General features: G+C 36.1%; 2 protein-coding genes across 2 annotated transcripts; both read left to right on the forward strand.

The window, feature by feature from the left end:
- The first annotated feature begins 13690 nt into the window (after nucleotides 1-13690).
- LOC113347110 (pre-mRNA-splicing factor 18-like) lies at nucleotides 13691-17572 on the forward strand. Its single transcript, XM_026590698.1, has 2 exons — nucleotides 13691-14731; nucleotides 16902-17572. Exons 1-2 carry the CDS (start codon nucleotides 13706-13708, stop codon nucleotides 17322-17324), a joined length of 1449 nt encoding a protein of 482 aa, XP_026446483.1. The 5' UTR covers nucleotides 13691-13705; the 3' UTR covers nucleotides 17325-17572.
- A 471-nt stretch (nucleotides 17573-18043) lies between these two features.
- On the forward strand, nucleotides 18044-18901 carry LOC113347111 (photosystem I reaction center subunit II, chloroplastic-like). Its single transcript, XM_026590699.1, has one exon. It carries the CDS (start codon nucleotides 18130-18132, stop codon nucleotides 18754-18756), a length of 627 nt encoding a protein of 208 aa, XP_026446484.1. The 5' UTR covers nucleotides 18044-18129; the 3' UTR covers nucleotides 18757-18901.
- The last annotated feature ends 3793 nt before the right edge of the window (nucleotides 18902-22694 follow it).

Raw genomic sequence — 22694 nt, forward strand, 5'->3', positions numbered from 1 at the left:
ACGCTAAATATGAAGAGTCGTAGGTTCCAAAGAAAAGGGGTCGAGCAAAGAAGGAGGAAAGCGGGACAAGTAGCGCACAAGTCAAGAAAAATGATCCAAACCTTCCTTCACAAATTGAGCATGAATAGGCACCAGCTAAGAGGAAAAGGGTCCGACCAAAGAATGGAGAAATAGGGACAAGTAGAGCACATATAGTCCTTTCAAATGATCCAATCGCTCCTTTGCAACATGAGGATCCAATCGATCCTTGTCAAGAAAGTCAACAAAAAACGACGAGCCAAACGATCTAATCGGTCCTTCTCAAGAGAGTCAAGCGAGTACAACACGAGTATCAAGGATACGTGCATGGAAGGGACAAGCAAGACAAATGGGTTTTATGGTCACTCTAAGGGCCGTTCTTGGTGATGGAATCATGCCTAGGGATGAACGAGGTAGACCCTATTGAACGTGTTACAACATATTCGAGGAGTATTATTCGAAACTTCCTGAATTCATTAAGCCTTATGTATTATCTACCAACGATTTGGATGCGGATGGGAATTGTGGTTATCACGTTGCGTCAGAACAAATAGGTCATATAAGTTTGGAGGACGATGAGAACCTAACCCAATGCCAATATTTTAGAAAGACGATGGCCTTACGCCTACAAGATGAGAAGGATTTTTACATTTCGATGATGAAGGAAGGATCAAGAAAGGATAAAGAAATGAGATTTGATGAAATGGTTGCTAGTGTAAAAGTGCCAAAGGGAAATGGACCAATTACCCCAGAGTATTGGATGGGCATGCCTATATGTGGTCATCTCTTGGCAGAAATGTGGAGTTTCGTTGTTCAATTATTTGGTCAGGGAACATATTTTACATACGCCCCCAAGTACAACATTTAGGATGAATCGCTTAAGGATCGGAGAATTGTTTTATTCAAGCCTAATATCATGCAATATATCGGTCTCAGGATACGTGAAGATTGTCCATTACCACCGCTGTGTAGGTTTCATTATGACTCAGAGCTCACCAAGAAATGGCTTGAAAAATACGAGCCCAACATGAAGTGTTGGGATGAGTTAGTCGAGACGGATCAAGTGAAGGATCCCCAAATGAGTATTTTCCTTTTGTTAAGAACTTGAACTATTAGATGCTTATATTTTGTCGCCTTCAAATATTGTATGTTGCAAACTGAACCAAGCTTAATGAATGAAAGTGATTTGTCTTTTTAGGGTACGTTGGACTCATAAAATTTATCGGTCTTGTGATACGTTTTTAAAGTCCGATTTTGGAGGTAGTATGTTGTAGCTTTTTTAGAATCGGTTTATACTTCAACTATTATAAACCGATTATGAATTCAAACAAGAATCAGTTTACGCAGGAATTAGTATAAACCGATTTCGAACAAAACTTGTCTGGAATTCATTCAGAGTCAGTCTTTGTGGACAACAATATAATCCGATTTTGATAAAAGAAAAAAGTTAGAGAATAACAGAAAATTTTTAACTAAATAATCGGATTACATATGGTCTAACACTATCAATGCCGATTCGAAATGATAAAACCGCTCTCCTCTCCAAGCGGTATATTCATCTTGTGCCGCGAACCTGTCTCCTCCGTGTCTAGCGAAAAACTCGTTATACTTGAGGCATAATTTCCTAACAGTCCTTGAACAAATGTGGACTGGTTCATAATTATAGTGTGGTTTTTTGCTCGTCTATTTAATGAAGGGACCCCAACCAACTTGAAGCCAAAATATACTCTCATCTTGATGTTATTTGGGAAGATCCTTGCCTATGTAATAATTTCTAACCCGTTCGGTCTCTTCCTCAACATCCTTCATTCTTTCCCTTAGTTGGAATTGCTCTTGACCTCGTTTCTTTGCCTTGAGTTTCTCTTCATATTTTGTCGCAACCGATATCGAGATGTGGTTTCTTCGTAGATATTTGTTTTCTTAACACTTCATTCATTACATTAGTATATTTGTTAGGTGATGAAGACGAAGTTGCGTTTGTAGTTGTTTGTTCGCTTCTTTTGCATATCTTTTCTTACATTGTGGCAATTGATTTGGTTGTTCGCTTGCATCTTCTAAGTACGTGTTTGATTGAATTGGTAGTTGATGATGATGGACTTGACAACTTCAAATGGAGAAAGATTTCTTTGAATAAGGTAGTGTATGATAGAGAACATGCTATCCTCTTTACATACACAAAGGACCAACAGCTATAATTTCAAAAGAAAAAAAAATAGTCGTTAACAGTTAATATCGGATTATATAGATGCACGAATAATCCGATTATTGATTTCTCTATAAATACGAACTTGAACCCAGAATTGGTTTATGTAGGTTGTACAATATAAATAGATTGCTTGTAACATCAACTACAATAGAACTAATATAGTGCACACATAAACCGATTCAGGGTGAATTTTCAGAAAATTTAATGAGTGAATTTCTAAGATTTAGAGGTAAATCATTGTTGAGTTCCTATTAGAAGGAATGGATTAAAGGGATTTAACTCGATCACTTGAATTGTTTGTTTTCGAGTTTTTTTTCAAAACCCAAAAAGAAATTAGATTTCAATTGTTGTTTGTGATTGATTAGGTTTTAGTTTTGATTTTGATGGAAATTGAAAAAAAATTGAGTTTTGATTAATGATTTTTATATTTGTTAATGAAGTGATTTTGTATTTGTATTTGTATTTGTATTAGCATAATTAAGGTTTCTTTAAAAGTTATTTTAGTATTTTTACCATCTTTAGACATCCCATATCCTTCTCTTTAGGTTGGTCGAAGAAACTTATAGGCTCCAAATAATCACCCTAGGCCCTAAATTAGCCTGGAAAAGAAACCAAATCAGATATTCTTCTTCCTCCAATCCGATTCAAAATAAAAAAAAGTAAAAATCAAATCAGTTTCACTTATTCCCCTTCTTCCCGAACCTTAAAATATTTAATTGTAATAATTTTCAAAAAAATAAATAAATCATGTTTTCATATTCTCAATTGACGGTACACGACTAGTATCCAAATGTCAATAAAATATAAAACTTGATTTTATGGGAACCAATGTGGTCACCAGCCTAGCCATCTTCAGCTCGATGACAATGTAAGTAGTAGCCCCAATAAATAGTTGTTTATTCAGTAAACTCTAGCCAAGCATATTCCTATCTTTTTTTTGCGTATTATCGGTGTTTTTTTTTCGAACTTTTTTTCCTTGAAAGATTTATAGCAAAGATTCTAGGTTACGGGAGTTTTATTGAAAATTTTGGTCTCCACCAATAGGTAAGTTGGTCTATTCATTTTGTAGGTTTACCGTTTCCAAACTATGTTGAGTAGAGGTTTAATTTATCTTCAGTAGTAGAACGGGTGGAGTATGCGAGTAGTTATTACGCTTTCCTGTATTTATAGGTGAATTGTCGAACCTTTTCTTGAGATTTATGTCCCTAATGGAACGAAAAGTCTGTTTAAGGTGCTTCCATATAATTATGGAGAAATTTTATTTTATGACCAAAATATTCCTACCTCATCCCAAAACTTCCTACTCTTACGCAAATCTCATATATTTAATGATTTTACAACTTGAGCTAGGAGCATTTTTGAAGGACAATGTGTGTAAGATTGCATGTTTACTTGATTTCAACGGTATGAGTTGTGTTAACTTGTTTGACTCTCACATATTTAATCATTCAAGTACTATGTGGAAGTAGTTATTTTTCCCTCAACAAATCTTTGTTTTCGATGTATTTATTTGGGATACAACTTCTTTATTGATCATGTGTTAATTAACTTTTTGTTTTTTTAAGAAGGATAGCGGTATTTACCAATATATAACCTTTGTTCAATCAAGATCACGGTTATTTGAGGCGCACTCATCATTCATCGACGTATGTGTTTGTGCAACATTTTAGACACGTCATTATATCTACTTAGAGCTATATTTTGTCTCAAAAACTTATATCGGGCTGATAGTACACAATTACTTTGGTTTACAATTAGGGGTCCGAATACTATTAGTTGTTGAGGGTTTGGTGATGCAGACATTCATTGTTGCGAATATATTTTGAATGTGTGATGCATTTCATTAATTTTCATGGCGTCTCAAATATATTATACCTCTTACAAGAGAGACACATTCATCAAGTACAAGACAATTGATTGGATTCATAAAATTGAAATAGGGGATCGATGACAGATCCGAAAATGCTCACCCGCAAATTTTGCAGATGATATTGAGTATTTTAAAAGGTTTTGAGGCAAGGCTCGAGATTAAGATCATTTGTTTTCAAGAAACTAAGCCACTAGGTACTGTTGGACCCTTATATTTGTAAAAATTGATTGATGATTGTGGTGAGTCGTTACTCTTTTTCAATGGTGATCTTGTTTATGAACACCTAATCAAATTCATGATCAAATTTCGTAGAACACATAATGCAGAGGCCTCAATTATGGTTATAAAAGTAATAACAATCTATTACAAATACTTACCTTTTCTAGGAGGAGTAGAGCTTCATATAATTTGTAACGAGACTAAATTTGTCAAATTTTCTGATGCCGTAGTTGGTCGATGATCCTTTGAAATATGGTGTAGTTTTTGCAGAACATGCATCATGAAAGGTTGAGAAAATCTGATTTTTTTTTCAGTAATACCCCGATATTCGATTGTGGTTAGCCGAATGGAATATAAGTAATGGTTTGTCATTTCATAACATTGAGGTCCTTTCAGCACAATTTTCTCTAGAGTTGGAAAAAAAACTCTACACTTAAGCGTGCTCGGGAGGGAGTAATCCAGGAATGGGTGGTCTCCAGGGAAGCTGTTGTAGGTGACTGCATCGGTGCTTTTTGAAAACCTCACACTGTCGGATGACCGCAGTGGCTGAGTGGGGTCAGTATCGGTGGAGGGTCGGGTCATCACAATAATATTTGATCCGATATCGAGTCACCTGCCGAGGGTGGGAAAGTACGCTGAATGGGGTTATTCCAGGTACTTGTCTTATGAGGGGTACTGGACATCGGAGATCTGGGATTGAATATATTCCAGAGCGGAGGAAAACTCGAATTTAAGGTGGCGGTATTGTAATACCCCGGTATTCGGTAGTGGTTGGCTGAATGGAATATAAGTAATGATTTGTACTTTCATAAAAACGAGGAATTTTCAGCACAATTGGATCCAGAGTTGGCAAAATGCTTTACATTTAAGCGTGCTCGGGAAGAGTAAGCCAGGGATGAGTGACCACCCGGGAAGTTGTTGTTGATGACTGCAGTGGCGCCCGTTGAAAACCCCACACTGTCAGATGAATGCAGCGGTTAAGTGGGGACAGTACCATTGAAGCGTCGGGTCATTGCAAAATTTGTGGCAAATAAAGCTAGATTATAAGCAATACAATAGTAACATCAAATCCATAGACTCTACATCATAAGCGATTATAGGGCAATGTCATGAAGCGAATCAGACGTAGTTTAAGATTTTGTATATGATGTAAATATAGGGCATGAGAAAAAGTACAGATATTCAGATAAAAGTGGCAAGTTAGAAATAAAAGACGATACAGTTAAAAACATAAGCAAGTCTATGGTCAGTGTCGAGCGGTATAATGCATACTCTATAATTTGATTGCTTAAGTTTTTTTTTTCTTCTTCTAATTCACATATAGTTACTAATGGCTCGTCCATTGATGTTTATCTGGCTCCTTTGTTTGATATTTAACGTAATACAATTTCCTAGATAGAGTTTGCATATAATTTAATCAAACATTAATTATCAGCAGAATCCGTAGTTCATAAAATTTCCATTGATGTGTGATCTTAGTGACATAATGATCCATCGCGACCTTTGACATGCAAACGTTAATATATGTTAGTGTCTCTGCCATATCCTTTTTGTATTGTTTCTTAAAGTTACTAGATCATTGTCAAGTGGGAGGTATCAATTGATTTTCGGGAATGAATTTATTAAATGGAGAAGCTCTTTTGTTTCATCTTGAAACCAGGGTTTTATCTCCTCTTTTAGATACCAAGTGCTCTGATTTGTCCTGTTGTGTTGTTGTTTCTCATGGAAAACCATCTTATGTGTATACACCAATTTTTCTGGTTTCAATATCTTATCATCAACATTATTATCTGTCGTGATATATTAGGTATATTGGCATATGTAAGTCAAGGAATGTTCAGCTTTTTTATATCTTTGTCCAAGGTGATAGACACATTTTTGTGTCTAAACTGCCTCAATTCCATATAATGGTTGTTGTTTGTAGGTGTTTTTGGATAAATAAACTTTTGCAGAAGAATTGTCTCAAAAAGTGATATTTGCACCACCCCCTGCAAAAAATTACTAAAGGCACCCCGAAAAGTATTAAAGGCACACAAATGATTTGATAAAGGCACCCTGGAAATGTATTGAAAGCATCCCAAAAATTATAAAGGCACCCAATAAACTACTAAAGACACCCTTGAAATTACTAAGGACACCCAAGTGGATATAGGCACTCTCAGATTGGATAGGGGCACCCCCTTCTCATTTCTCTTTTGAAATGTAATTTTGTCGGGAAAATAAGGTTCTTCGCTTGTGAATTTTCTGGAGAGATTTCTTAGGAGTTTTAGCCGGATATTATCTTGGATTTGGATTCTTATGGACTTGTTTTGATGAAATAGGTAGGTTAATTGTAGTCGAAAAAGGAGAAGGTTTCGTATATAGCTTGATTTAACAGGGAAATGAGAGTATATTGGGGATATTCTGAATATATATGGAAGTTACGTGGGTTCTAGGAAAGCAGTTGAAGAATATGAGAAGATAATCTATGTTGGTTTCTTATCTTTCGAGTTTGGAAAGAATCTCGCAGCCGCGTAAAGAAATTGACAGAGATATTGACGTAACTTCCTGTGAAAGACAAAGAGAGATTTGGAAGATATTATTGGGATTTATTTATGCTGACAAGTATATATATAGGTGGTTGGTGTCACATAGAGATGATCCGGAGTTGGGGAAACCTACGTACAAAGGTTGTAGAATCGAAGAACAAGACTTGCAAAACAAAATATCAGCTGCTATTGTGATGATGAACACGAAGAACATTTGACCACCATGGTTTGCTGCAGAGAATCGTGGTTAAAACAACGACACAGAAGACATTCATTGTTTTCAACAATCTTATCTTTTTTGTTCCTTTGTAATAGTCAATCTGCAACGCTTATAAATGCTGCAGTTGAATTTTTTTATTCCTTTTCATATATTTCCATCTTTTAAGCACTTTTTGAGTCATGTATCAATCTTTTAAGAGTGTTTTGAGAATAATGAGATAAATCCCAACACTGGGATGACTAAAGGAGTCATCTTTCACGCTTGTGGTAATTATAGTTAATTCTTTTATGACTTTTTGCATTTATTATTAATCGATTTATGGTTTTTATTGAATGATTGTGATTTTAATTGATGACTTATGCTTAGTTTAAGACTTTTAATATTCCATGCTTTCAATTTACAATCATTAACTTTGAAAATCTACCTTTGGCAAAGAAATAGAGTTCACAAAAGAGCTATAATTGTTTAGAATTAATATATGAATCGCATGAATGAATTGTATGGTAGAATCCTGAGTCTCTGTCTCTCGTAATATTATTGTTATCTTTTGTATATAATTGCTAGATAAATTAGAATTTAAGTCTTGAATCGAACCTTAATAAGTCCGAGCAACGAACTCTTATTTACCACTGATGATGGGGAAATCTATTACATCTGCTTCATTTAAAGACTTCTGTGGAATCAAGAAGTATAGTTGGTGGGAAACTAGAATCGTATTATTATTTTAGTTTTCGCTAATTGGTTTGGTTAACTAACAATGGTTGAATCTTGATATTTACCTAGTTTATTTATTTCGTGATCCTTCTCTTCTGATATAAGGTCACTCGAACTAGATCAAGGATCAACAAAGTTCGCATCTGTTTTTAGATCTGAAGATAGGCTTGTGATCAAGGTTTTTAAACTCGTACGAGTCACGAGTTGACTCGTACGATTCGCGTCATTTAATCCCAAATCGAGTTGAATCGTCTCTCTGAATCGAAATACCACAGACTCGCATTTTTTGACTTTTTCCTGGATCGTTGACCAAGTCAGCCTATTCGTTTCCACTGAAAATTTAGAAATTAATGTTAGTAAAAATTAAAGAAATTAATGTTAGTAAAAACTCAAAGGTTGGAGAGGGATCGAACCTGAACCCTTGTGTTTGTAGGAGCGCAACTTTTCCACTTAACCACGTTGGTTGTTGGTGATTATGCTGAACGTATTTTCAATTTATAAGATCAAAGGTCAAAATTTATAACTTTTACCAAGAATTTTATTTAGTTCAGTAATATTTATAGGCACACATATTAAAATATAGCGATTCAATAATCAACCATGAATCTACGATTCACGATTCGATTCATGAAAATGAAAAAACGATTCACGATTTGATTTACGATTTAAAAACCTCGCTTGTGATCATCCACTGTTAACAGCCTCCGTTCTTTGCATGATTGACCATAAAAGAATCAAGTTATTTGTGCAGATACATTGAAGACCGTAGATTTAAATACAAAAACATTTCTTATTGGAGAACAATCTAAACAAATAAAAAAAGGGCTTATCTATCTTGAGGAATCATAAAATATGATACGGAGAGAACTTTGTGATTTTTATCTATCTTATTTGAAAACGCGGGGGTATAACAACCACACCCAATATTTCATTCAACAATCTGTATGGACTAAACTCCAATATAATTCCGATAGCACCAACTTAAAAGCGAGCTCAATCTATAAAGATATTAAAGATCTTTATCTCTTTCTCAATATAATCAGCAAATCGAATCTGCGATCCTGATTGATGTGAAAATAACTTGGACGGTACCAAAGAATAATGCCCAAGTGTCAATCAAGTTATATACAACAAACAAGGTCGGATTTATCAACTGTGATTGAACTACGCACAACCTGTGATATTTCAATTATATAAACAAAATATAATGCGAAAAAAATAACACAGACACCAGAAATTTTGTTAACGAGGAAACCGCAAATGCAGAAAAACCTCGGGACCAAGTCCAGCTTTGAACACCACACTGTATTAAGCCGCTACAGACTCTAACCTACTACAAGGTAACTTCAGACTGGAATGTAGTTGAGACCTAACCAAGTCTCACACCGATTAAGGTACAGTCGCGTTCCTTACGCCTCTTAAATCCAACAGGAATCTATGCACTTGATTCCCTTAGCTGATCTCTCACATAATTAAGATTTGCTACGACCCAAAGGCGAATACTTATAAACAAATCTGTCTCCCGCAGATATATCTATTCTGGTTTTGTTTCCGTCTTAAGGTAAAGATCAAGGTGAACAGAAAACTCAACTAATACCCCAGACTTATACTCCCGAAGAGCAGCCTAGAAATATCAGTCACCTCACAATAACCCAACTGTTTAACAAAAAAAGTTAAGGAATCACAAGATTCTGATACGAAGAACTATTGTGATTACTTTTTATATCTTACTAATCGGAGATAAATATCGAGTAAATCTTAGAGAAGATAAAACTCAATATGATAGAAAAAGTAAGATCAGAATACACAACTACAAAGAAAATAGTTGGATCTGGCTTCACGAATCCCAACTGAAGTCTTCAAGTCGTTAACCTAATAATGATTTTGGAAAACCCTAGGTTAATGGAGAATCGCTTCTAGTTTGCAACTAGGACACACAGAAGTGTCGGGATTAGGTTTCTCAGATGCTAGAGTTCTCCCTTATATATCCTTTCAAATCAAGGTTGCTTATAATCAAAGCTAGGTTAGCTTAGTAACAAAGCAATTAATATTCACCGTTAGATGAACTCCTGATTTTAGATTTAAGCTAAGTCTGATTAGAAACTAAGCAATCTCCACCTTTAGATGGTATTAGTTTGATAAACAAATACACCTAAATTTATATATGGATGAACCATATCCAAACGTGTATACCTTGTTGGCTCAATAATAGTTAACCGAAGTTAGCCATATTAACATTTATAACTTATCCATATTCATCTAACACTTTTAGATCAAATATGATGATCAATCAATCATGATAGATAATCAAATGAATCTAATGTGTTTCAAGAGAGTTGTTCAAATGTTTATCATCTTATAGGATTATGTATATGAACCATTTGAAACAAAATCAGTTTGGTTTGTAATCGTATGAAGTACTTATACAAGAACCAATTCATGAACATAATGCCACAGTTTGTAAAACTAGTTCACATACCTTAATACAATAAAGTTCCAAGAACTTTAGTTCACAAACGAACCTGAGTTCATGAGTATGAAAATCACACTTTACCAATTTTAAAACTTAACCACTCTGTTCGCAAACTGAGTACGCGAACAAGAGTTCCAGACTTTGGATTTTGTCCAGACGTTCGTAAACATGGTACGCGAACATCGGCTCCGGACTTGACCTTGTCTAGCTCGTTCGTAAACAGGTTACGCGAACAAAAGCTCTAGATCCTTTCACAGGTAAACCAGTTCGCAAACAGAGTTCGCGAACAATAGTTCCGGACCTGAACTAGACATACACAGTCAACATACAAAGTATGCAACCTGTAATATATCCATAGATGGTAGACGTTCTAAAACTCTCATTTAATCATTGAAACATCGTTGGAAGACAACAATGGTAATCTTACACATACCACTAGCTTCAAGTAATTTTCAAGTGATTAATCGATCAATACAAAACTTCCCAAGTTGACATCAAATGATTGTCTCACACAAATCATATAAGATGTTCAAGGTAATTTTCACATGATCATCTTTTGATTTAATATTTGGTTTTCAACAAATAAATTGTCTCTAACTAAGATCGTCAAGAATGCGATGAACTTAGCTAAAGCTAAAAGCTTCCAACACATATTTCAAGAAATAGATAAGCGAGATAAACTTGGCTCGAAATATCAAATGTGTATAATGTAAAAGTCTATATAGTTATATGATTTAGTCTCATTAGAAGATATAATAGAATATACTTCTGAGTGATAGATAATTTTCAGTCTCCACATACCTTTTGCTGATGAAGTTCCTCCAAGCTCTTCAGTAGATCTTCTTCTTCAATTGGTGAACGCCGTGAAGTCTAAAGCTCAACTACACACTTCTATCCTAATCCGACACATAGCTATAAGTAGACTAAAAATCAAGTATATAGTTTGGATCAACTAAACTTGACAAACAAGCTTGAGATAACAACGCTTCTGAGCTCGATCGAGTAATGCTCTAACATTATTCCTGATATAAAATCCCTGAAATATGATAACTAATATAACAAGATTCGGATATATGAACTATCAGGTAAAAGATGGTCTTTCCATGCTTCACAAATCCCCAAGTGAAGTCTTCAGAGTCGTAACCTAGAATACATTTACGTGAAAAACCTGGGTTATAAAGGATGACTCTAGCTTAGCAACTAGGACATAAGAGTGTCAGGGATTAAGAAATCATGTTTCAAAAGTATGTTTATTTATAGATCTTCAAGGCTACAGATAGCTTTGAATGGTGAGAGACAGTTGAGCTGAGACATGATTTTGAGAAAGTCAGAGGAATAAGCTTTTCACCAAGGGATGGGTATCCGAGGAATAAAGACCGGGAAAAACCAAAACTCAGATGTTCTGAGTTTTCACGTAGACACAATGAAATGCGAGTTACTGACCGGAGAAGGTGAAATTTTACATGAAATAATTCTTCAAGGTTATACATATATGCCCTCGATTTAAGATATAATTCTACTTCTATTTGGGATAATTCAATTTAAGAGATATTTCTACTTCTATATTTGGGATCCTTTAGTTTTTACTCACAAGAAGAGAAGATAAAGAGTTTTGGAGTTAGATGTTTCTCCATAACTTGTGCTTCAATATCAATTTCTTCTTTATTATTTTACATAGGTCTAAGAAATCCATGAAAAACTAATTTCTTTTTATTGGTCAGAGATGTAGTCCTAAGTTGGAAAACATGTTTACTAATTGAAGTATTCATTCTCAGATGTTTATAATTTTTTTTAATATCACCTGTATTTTCCCACTTATAACTCCATGTATGAATGGTTGCTAGTTTATTTAAGTTGCAAATTAAATGAGCATGCTTTCATATCTATAACTAAACTAGGATTTGAGATCCAAAATCGTCGAAAAATCCTTTTTTAAGTAGCATATCATAGTTGTTAATGACGGGATGTTACCGTGCGATTATGTGTAAAAGTGGAACCTAGGTTATATCCTCGTGGCTCTTGTGTCAGAATACTTAGAATAACCTCCACTCATAAATATTAGTGCTTTCATTGGGTTAAACTTGAAAGGCTCTTGCGCCAAGTTATTTAGTGAAAATGATTCAAAGTGTGGCTCTTACGCCTATGATGATAATAAGAGTTTTTCACGAGTAAGCTTGCGATTGGATGCTCTAAGGTTATTAATATTGAGAGAAAATATATGTTGAGATTGATTCAGTTGATAACATGTTGGAAGATTGAAGATGAAAACTCTAACAAGTACTCTTTAACTATGATATTAGGATTATTTTATTTGCTTTAGTATAATTTATCTTTAATCATAATCAAAATCCCCATGTTTGCATAAGTAATCAAAATAAATTGACAACCCATATCTCCATGAGGGTCGAAATTTTTTCTTATTATTATACTCTTATTTATAATCGTGAAGGGAAAGAACTTAAAATTATTTTGCGTGGTTGACAACCGATCACAACACAACCACCTTTAATCTAAATGCTTTTAATATTCAATATTCTGTATTTCCTTTTAGATCATCTGACTATAATTGAAGTCGGTCTTTCTATTTTTCTCCCGACTCCCATTTTAATTTGTTCAATGCAAGACATTTCCCTCACATAGAATTCCCGTCAATATTTAAAAATCTAACGGTGTATCTTCTACTAAACAACATATTCATAAGTAAAAGTTAGTTGAATGTTTATAAAACTAAAAAAAATATCTAAATTATTAATTACAAGAAAAACAAACTTACCACGTTCAAAATCTTTGACAAAGAACATGTTTGTAGTATTCTACCATCGTTCCAATATAACTTGAATGATTTGAGTCCTATCTTTTCTAGACTGTATGTCATATAAACCCCAACAAGGATATTTTTGGACTCTTTCTTGAACAAAAGGGGAGGGTATCCGAACACAGTACTGAACTCAGACCAGCCACCTCTTAGAACAACTGAATTAACTTGCTTTGGATGGCTAGATATGTACACATGGAGATACCATCACCAACTAGTTGTCTAGTATACGTTGAAACTCGTATTATTTATCCTGCTCAAAATTTAATCCACTGTATGGGATAATAGTAGATACTTTGACTTTTTTGGTTCTTTTATTTTTTTGTTTCTGACTCATATTTGTAAGGAAGTAACCGGAAATCAAAAATTTTTGTCTAGAAAAAGTTTGAGAAAGAAGAGAAAATATGAAGAAAAATGAAAGGAACGCGTGATATTTATACGCAGAATATAGTCAGCTGTTGGTGATATTGTTGTAAGTGATATTGTTTAGTATCCAGCGATAAAGTCTTTACCACTGGTGCTATAGTACATATAGGTCGATAGAGATACCATGGCTCAGTTGTTTTCCCGTAGTGGCGTGGCTGTTGGCATCGCAAACAGATTTTTTGATCTTTTGACCATGGTCCATAGGAACCGGGCCTAATGAGGGATGTAAATATACAAGAGAACGGTGCCCATATTATAACTCCAGGTGCAAGCAACAGTAGACAGCAGTCATCTTCAATCCCATCTTCTCTAGTTTACTTTTCCTCTTCCTTTCAAGGGCACAATTCCTTTCAAGGGCACAAAATCATCCCGTTTTCCCAATTCGTACACACCGCCGCCACCACCACCACCACCATGGATCTTCTCAAACAGGAACTGATGAAGAAGAGACAAGCCTTATCAGAAGATGTTGGAGGTCGTAAAGTATTCAAACGTTCAGAACTCGAACAAAAGAAAATTCAAAAAATCAGAGAAGAAGAAAAAAAAGAGTTAGAAGCAAAATCCAAATCCCTTCGTGAGAAACAACTCGATACTAACAATTCATCAAATACATCTTCAGCATCAAGTTCTCATCAAAACCCTAAATCTGAATCATCAAAAACCCCTGAAGCTTTAACTGAAGAAAAGAAAATCGATGACCTAGTTTTACCTAAACAAGAAGTAATACGTCGTCTACGGTTTCTTAAACAACCTGTTACCTTATTCGGTGAAGATGATGGTATGAGGCTGGATCGGTTGAAAGAGACGCTTAAAACTGGTTGTTTTGAAATTGATAATGATATGACAGAAGGGCAAACGAATGATTTCCTCAGAGATATTTCGGAGTTGAGGAAACGGCAAAAGACTGGGATTTTGAGTGATAGGAAGAGGAAAACCAGAGAAGATGGAATTGAAGATGCTGATGGGAATGGTGGATGTAGAGAAGACGAATATAGTGGTGATGGTGGTGATTCTGATGTTGATGTTGGTAAAGATTTGAAAAGATTGAAAGCGAAATTCGAAGATTTATGTGATGAAGATAAGATACTTGTGTTTTTCAAGAGGTTATTGATTGAATGGAAACAAGAATTAGATGATAGACCCGATGCGGAGAAGAGAACTGGGAAAGGTAAAGGGATTGTTGCGACGTTTAAACAGTGTGCAAGGTATCTGAATCCTCTATTCAGTTTCTGCAGGAAAAAGGTAATTGTCTTATGAAAATCACTCAACTTTTGTTTATATTAGAACTTTTATCACCAAATGCTTCGATATATTCCGGTAATAGATTAATTATATGCATTTGTCTGTTGATAGTATAGTCATGTTAAAAGTAACATTTAAATGCTCCATTAGATCTGGTATAGGTAAGTTGTTTTTCCAGTGAAATAATTAGACAGAATTTATGGATGAATCGGTCAATTTCGCAGTATGCCAAATTGTATTTTCTCTTGGACGAATGTACACGAGCTTGGCAGAAAGTTGTTTTTGCTCCGTGCGATGAATGTATATTGTGGGTTCTTTAGCCTCTTTTGGTTAAGAGTTAGCGGTTGTATTGGAATAGATATGTGACCACAAAATTAAACTAGAGAAAAAGAAATCTTGTTTCTAACTTCTCTTATGTCATCTGCCAATCTAGAACTGTGGTAGGCTGGTTCTATAAAAGATGTAGTTTGAGTTTGTTGATTGTTTTGATTGGTCCATACATCCTAATTTGGAAAAAAAAAATAGGAAAAATTTGCAGCCAACTTGCTTAACCAAGTTTTCCTCAAAAATGCTACTGTAGTGGAGGAATGTGATATTCCCTTGTTGCACAGTAGTTGACTTTATCTGCACATAAAGGTATAATCTAAGGTAGAAGCTTTCTAGGTTACACAATTATGTTATGTTTTTAAGCAGTTTGCGTGGTGTGTGAATCACTCTTCAAGTTCCATGGGGATGTTGTCTGTTCCCATAGATTAGACTTAGGTTTACATCGGAAACTACTAATGCTTTCATAATGGGTAATTTTTGTAGGCTAATTTGCTCTATATCTATATCTTTGTTTTAAAAGGAGTATGCTTGGTGTATAGTGAAAGTTTATTACCTTATGCTTTGATATAGTCTGGGTGAACAGTTAATTATTATGGATATGTCGCTTGATAGTAAAAGTAACATTTAAATGCTTGACGTCTGATATAGGTAGTCGGCGTACCATTAAAATTATTAGAGGTGATATGTAGATGAATCAGAAAATGCTCCATTATAGCCTAATTATCATGTATCCTAGAGCACAATGAATCATGATAATCCTGTTAGAAAGTTGCTTTAGCTCTAGGCGTTGAATGTTTAATGTGGGTTTTAGCCTCTTTTAATTCAGAGTTAGGAGCTGGAATGTGAATGTCAATGAATGCATGCCCTCAAAATTCAAATAGGCAAGAAGAAATGTTGTTTGTTCGTTACCTTTTGGCGTTTGCCGATCTTTTTACCACGGTAGGCTGGTGGGTGTGGAAATACATAGTTGAACTTAGTTACCTTTTGATTTTAGGAGTTGTTGAGTAGTAACCATGCATATCTGTTCCTTGCCATGAATCATAATTAGGAAAATGTGGGAAGAAAAATATGTAGCAGACATGCATATGCCAAGTCAATAACTCATATGTGCTATGGTAGCGAAGAATGAAAACATGATGCTCCCTTGTTTCTTATGAGTTGACTTTATCTGCACGTAACAGAAGTAACCCAAAGTAGAAGCTTTCTAGGTTAAAAACAAGACAGTATTTGAGCAGTCTGCTTGATGTCTGAATCCACTGTTCAGTTTCGATTGGGAAAAGTAATGCTGCTGTACATTAGAGTGCTATCTATTCCATGAGATTGAATCCAGGTTTACATTGGTAGGATATGGCGGGTGAGCAGAAACCGTAAGTTGCTTGGTTTTAGTCTCTATCGTTGTGTTAGAACTCAGAAACGAGCATGCTTAGTAGTAGTATGATCATTTACTTCATCCTAGTCGGGTGGTAATCGCAAATGCAACCCTTGCTAAGTAATTTTTCTTCTCAAGAATTTAAAAGAAGCGAACATGTAGCTACATGAATTTTGTAGCATCTAGGTGCAATCCTTCAGAGCACAGAGAAGGAAATTAAGAAGTCGGGCAGTATGATTTCTGTTTTCGTTCAACTTGGATAATGATGAGAACACAAAAATGGAGAAATATGTTCAGCTCCCTTTTACTATTGAATATCCAAGTTCTTTATCATTTCAGTTTCTACTGTATGTTTTATTATCATTTTTATTTTATTTTTGTTTATTTGGTCGGTACAGTTTTTTATACCCATTATTTGTTTCTAGCCATGAAGGAATTCAATTTGCTAATGATATGCTCCATCTCCAACTGCAGGTTCTTCCCGATGATATCCGCCAATCTCTACTAGTGGTTGTCAATTGTTGTCTAGAGAGGGATTACTTAGCAGCAATGAGACAGTACATCAGCATGGCCATTGGAAATGCGCCCTGGCCCATTGGTGTTACTATGGTTGGTATTCACGAGCGTTCAGCTCGAGAGAAAATTCACACCAACAGTGTTGCTCATATCATGAATGATGAGACAACTCGTAAATACCTACAATCTGTGAAGAGGTTGATGACTTTCTGCCAACGTCGGTACCCAACAATGCCTTCAAAGGCAGTAGAGTTCAACAGCTTGGCAAACGGAAGCGACTTGCAGTCACTTTTGGCAGAGGAGAAAGTTGTTATTGGTAATCAAAATCAAGCGAACGAGGAAATGCTGCGTGTAATGCCCGCAGTATCAAGGGAGAATTAACTTTTTTGTACTTATTCAACATTTGTTGCTTTTTCTATTGAAGTACCAAGAAGTTTTCATGCCTGTACTTTCTAGACTCAGCTTGCGATGATCTCCCATATATCTGTGGCCAATTTGTTGTACCATTGGTAATTGGTAGTCAGACTATGCATATCCTTCAAATGGTTAATTAAAAATGTTTACTGGTCAGTCACCTTTTTTCTGTAATTAGGTCCATTATGGAATTATAAAAGTAAGTTCACCGATCATTTTAAGGCTTGTTTCTCAAGTTCTGTGAACTCTTATTCCCAGGAAGGACTCTTTGTGCAATTGTTTGGTCCAAGTTAAAGAAAATTCTCAGATGAGAAGGCATTGCTATGTAAAATATTCCCAGGGAAATCTTTTGGTTCAGTATTATTTGGTCCAGGTTCAAGTTTGAGGCATTGCTAGGTAAAAAAAAAATTTGGTCCACTATTCAGAATCCAAGGAATGAATGAGACTGAAGCTTTCTGTATGCAAACAAAGTAAAACCAAAGGACCAGATTAAGCCTCTGAACTTGAGAGAGAAGAATCAGAAAACAAGAAATCTAGTGATTCAGAAAAGATGTGGACCAAGAAAGAAAACTACAAAAATATAGATGTGGTATGGGTAAGATTTCATATCAAAAACATATGCTTTTATTGGTTCAGACCAAATCTCACCTTATCCATCTAGTTTTTATCCACCACTCACCAAATTTCTTAAAACACTCTTCTTTACATCTTCTCTGTGACCTTACCACAACCTACTGCAGCTCGAGGAAATCAACTACCTCTTGAATATTCCATGGCTATGGCAACTCAGGCAGCTCTTTTTACCCCAACTCTTTCCACCTCAAAATCAAGCAATTTAGCATGGAAACAATCCTCAACTGTGTCATTCGCTAGCCCTAAACCATTCAACTTCGCTGCACCACAACGTTCCATTAAGGCCTCAGCTGCTGAAGGAAAGACAGAAGCTCCAGCGAAAGAAGCCCCAGCAGGTTTCACTCCACCAGAATTGGACCCAAACACACCATCTCCAATCTTCGGAGGTAGTACTGGTGGATTGTTGCGTAAAGCTCAAGTAGAGGAGTTCTACGTGATCACTTGGGATTCTCCTAAAGAACAAGTATTTGAAATGCCAACTGGAGGTGCAGCTATCATGAGACAAGGACCTAACTTGCTCAAGTTGGCTAGGAAAGAACAGTGTTTAGCTCTTGGAACTAGATTGAGATCCAAGTACAAGATCAAGTACCAATTTTACAGGGTTTTCCCTAATGGTGAAGTTCAATATCTTCATCCTAAAGATGGTGTGTACCCAGAGAAGGTGAACCCAGGACGTCAAGGAGTCGGACAAAACTTCAGGTCTATCGGAAAGAATGTCAGCCCTATTGAAGTTAAGTTCACTGGAAAACAAGCTTATGATTTGTGATGAGATAACTTTTTATGTGTTTTGTGTGATTATGTAATGAAATTATTGTTTGAACTTAATTTGTATTTTCATGTTCCAAAGCTACCATTAAACATGTGGATTACTGTATAATTTCAATTCAAATGGATAGTCTTCTTAGTCTTAACTCTAAGTATTTAGCCAACTTTCATCAAGAAAAATGGTTTTCGCACCTTGGGGTGCTGGTTTGCGCTACTCTAGGATGTCCCCAAAACAAGATAATGGCTACGGGGTGTCTTAGGGTCGCTGAAAATACTATTTTACCCTCAACCTTTTGGTATTAAGATTATACCCAAAATATACCTGTTAGATTATTTTTGATGAGTCCAAATTTGAACATCCTCTAAAGTTGGGGTTCACATTCCAACCTTCGGTGTTCTTGGTCAGAAAACCAATTTTCTTATTTTATTTTCTAATAAAACATTTTTCATTTAAATGTTAATCTACAAATATTATAATTATCTTCTCTCATATGCTATTCACCAAATAATATTCTTTTTATTTTCACTGTAATAATTTGAGTTGAGTTCATCTTCATAAAATATTAATGAAACTGAAAATGATTTCACTACCACTATAATATAATCAAAATTTATGAAGTCCACAATAATATTAACTTATACATATCACTGGTCAACGTTCGTACTGTAAATAAAATCTGAATTTATAAAACCAGAGGAAAAGATTAATCTCTCTGCAGAGCTTGTTAGGCGGAATAGATCAACTAAAAGAAAAGCATATTACATCGCTTAATTACATTTCCGTTAGCATACTCATACAAACTACTAAAACGTTGAAGATTAAGAGACAAAAAAGTTATTGAATGTTGGAGCATTAGCTATTTCAACATTAGATTCATAACCATAATTATTGGAAGACGACCAGTCTTCACATCCACTAGTCTTAAAAATCGGACAAAAGAATTATCGATAGCAAGAACGATAACAACCCATAATATGTATATCAGATTCATTAATTTCTAGCACAATTGAATGAAATTTTTCCTCTATTTTCTTCATCAATCAATCTCTTTGTGAATAATTTATTTCATCTTTCATTACAAGGTATTATAGCCAGAATTTTGTTCAAAACAATAACTTTTAAGAGTTGAATAGACAGTTCGTTATTTTGATGAAGGATAATGATTGATGATGAAAAAACCCACGATTGTGCATTGAAATTATTGATGGAATATGAATGTTTTTTTTTCTTTGACGAAGCAGATTCTCTATTCTAAACATTTAGCCCTTTAAAACTGAATATACATATCCTTATTTTGTTCGGGAAGAGAGACGAAGATGTTTGGCCTAAGATTTTCCTCTATTTTTCGCATTATATGAGGAATAGAAAACAAAAAGTAAAACAGGAAACAAAACTACTTAAAGAAATTTAACCAATCACAAGGGCCGGAATGTGCGCCTCGATATTTTAGAAGATGCACAAATTTGAACTCATTTTAATTTATGTGCGATAGCATTATAATATATAGATTTCATTTTTGACTCAGAGAGATTTTAATTAGTTGAGTTCATACGTATAACAACTAGGAAGTTAGTGATGTTTTATCAATTTTAAGAAAAAAAAAAGATTCGTGGCCGGAGCAGTGATAAGACGGTGATAATAACACTTCTTGATGGATCAAAATAAAATACTGTGATCTTAAGAACACCTAGCAACAATCATCTTAAGAACACCTGATTTAAAAATAAAATATAAATAATAATTCATCTTCTATCGCGCATCATCTTATACACCATACGCCCCGTCCACCCAACCCCGTCCATCCGGAAAAAGAAAGGAGGGAGTAAGTGCGTTTAAACTACGCCTTACCCGCCCCATCCCGTTTATCTGAAGAAAAAAAAAGAAAGAAGGGAATAGATGCGTTTAACCTACGCCCTATCATCCATTCGAAAAGAGGGAGTAGGCGCGTTTAATCAACGTCCAACTCAGCCCTCCCGTCTATATGAAAAAGAAAGAAAGAAGGGAATAGGGGTGTTTAACCTACGTCCTATCATCTATTTGAAAAGAGGTAGTAGGCGCGTTTAACCCACGCCCTACCCACCCCACTCCATCTTTCTGAAAAAAGAAAGGAGGGAGCGCGTTTAAACTACACCTTACCCACCCTACCCCATCCATCTGAAAAACGAAAGGAGGGAGTAGGCGCATTTAATCAACACCCTACTCACCCCATCCCGTCTATCTGAAAAAAGAAAAGAGGGAATAGGCGCGTTCAAACTACGCCCTACAAAACCATAGAAAACAAGAGGAAGTAGGCGCGTTTAACCTATACACCCTGACCTCATTGAGTTACCTAAAAGGTAAGAGGGAGTAGGCGTGTTCCACCCCACTCATCAAAAAAAAGAGGGAGATTGGGTAAGCATGAGCAGCCGATGCCTCACTAAATCATAGAGTCGAGAAAGATAAATTTTAGGAAATACCAACGATAAACTAATAAAAAACTAAACACAATAGCAATATCCCACAACAGTCAGAAAAAAAAAACCGACAACAACAAATTATCCAAGAAACAAGAGGATCTTAATATAACTAAAGAAAGACAGCAAAATAAAGCAGTGCATTAAAAGAACAGAAGAGCGGACAACTCCTGCCGCATCTTCTCAAGCTCCGCACGAACTTCTTCCTCCACGGTCTCATCCCGAATCACCTCGTCACTAGCCACCCCCACATCAGCGACCAATTGATTCAGCATCTTCTTCCTGCTGGCAACCATCTTGGAACACTTCACTAGCTCCTCCTCTAGCTTAGAAATCTGACTCGTGAGCTGTACACGAGGATCATTACGGTTCTTCACCTTCACCAACAGCTCCTCCAACCACCCTATTGGGAATTTAATGTTGACCGCAGATCGCATGGTAGTTTCCCAGCCACGCATTGTCGCCGCGTCAACAGGACCATTCCCTATCCGCGTGAGCTGGTTTGGCGACTTCCAGGAGGTTTTTAGTCATATAGCACAAAGTCCGGATGTCCAGAAGATCTCCTTTCACCATGTGATCGCCGCTACGCTCCACGATGTCCCTATAAGTAGCGGCGAAGACAGTCGGTACTCAAAATCCATGAACTAGTGCATGGGTATCAGGATCTTCTCTAGCCTCAGCAGCACTCACCACTAAAGGGAAACGAAGCTGCACATCCTCAGGGGCCGCTGGCATGATAGGGACTGCTGGTACATCGGGAATATCAGTTCGCCCCTCTGAAGGAGTAATCAAAGGAGAGCTACCACCATCCATTCGGGCACGTTTAGTCGACCCGTCGCCGCCAGGGACTACGCACCGCACTCCATCCGTGTTGGAGCCTTCTGGTTTGTTAGTCTCTTTGCGCTTATTACCCATATCCTAGCGCCAAGGATGAAATGTTAGCAGCGTGCGAAAACACAAAGCGAAGGAAAAGACAAGAAACTAACCTTGGGAATGGCTGAGTCGAGAGGAAGATCAGTAGATTTACGACGAGACGCGGAAGATCCGGAAGACGATTCAGAGTCACTAGCACAAACTGAAAAACGAGGAATGAACGACATTGCAAAGGGATACTCAGATTTATATATAAAAAAAAGGAGGATAAAAGAGAAAAGAATGAGGAAAACGAAGACACGTATTAAATAGGGGTTGTGAAAATTACCTTCAGGATCACCAACCGATGGTGCCACGTGGAATGATGATCCACCAAAAACTGACCGGTTAGACCCAGACAGGCTCATTGATTGCAAAACAGCACTAGGAGATACCGGGGGCCCGTCCCTGACACGAACCGTCTCAGCTCGAAATGAGCGAACTGATGATATGTGCAGACACGGGGATAACCAACTGGTCCCCTTGGAAATATTGACTCCAAGATTCCTGAATTGGTCTACGAACGAGGGAATCAGACTATTATTAGCACTCCTGGGAGGCTGTGATGTACTT

The sequence above is a fragment of the Papaver somniferum genome, chromosome 2 (genome assembly GCF_003573695.1).
Source record: "Papaver somniferum cultivar HN1 chromosome 2, ASM357369v1, whole genome shotgun sequence".
Taxonomy (NCBI): domain Eukaryota; kingdom Viridiplantae; phylum Streptophyta; class Magnoliopsida; order Ranunculales; family Papaveraceae; genus Papaver; species Papaver somniferum.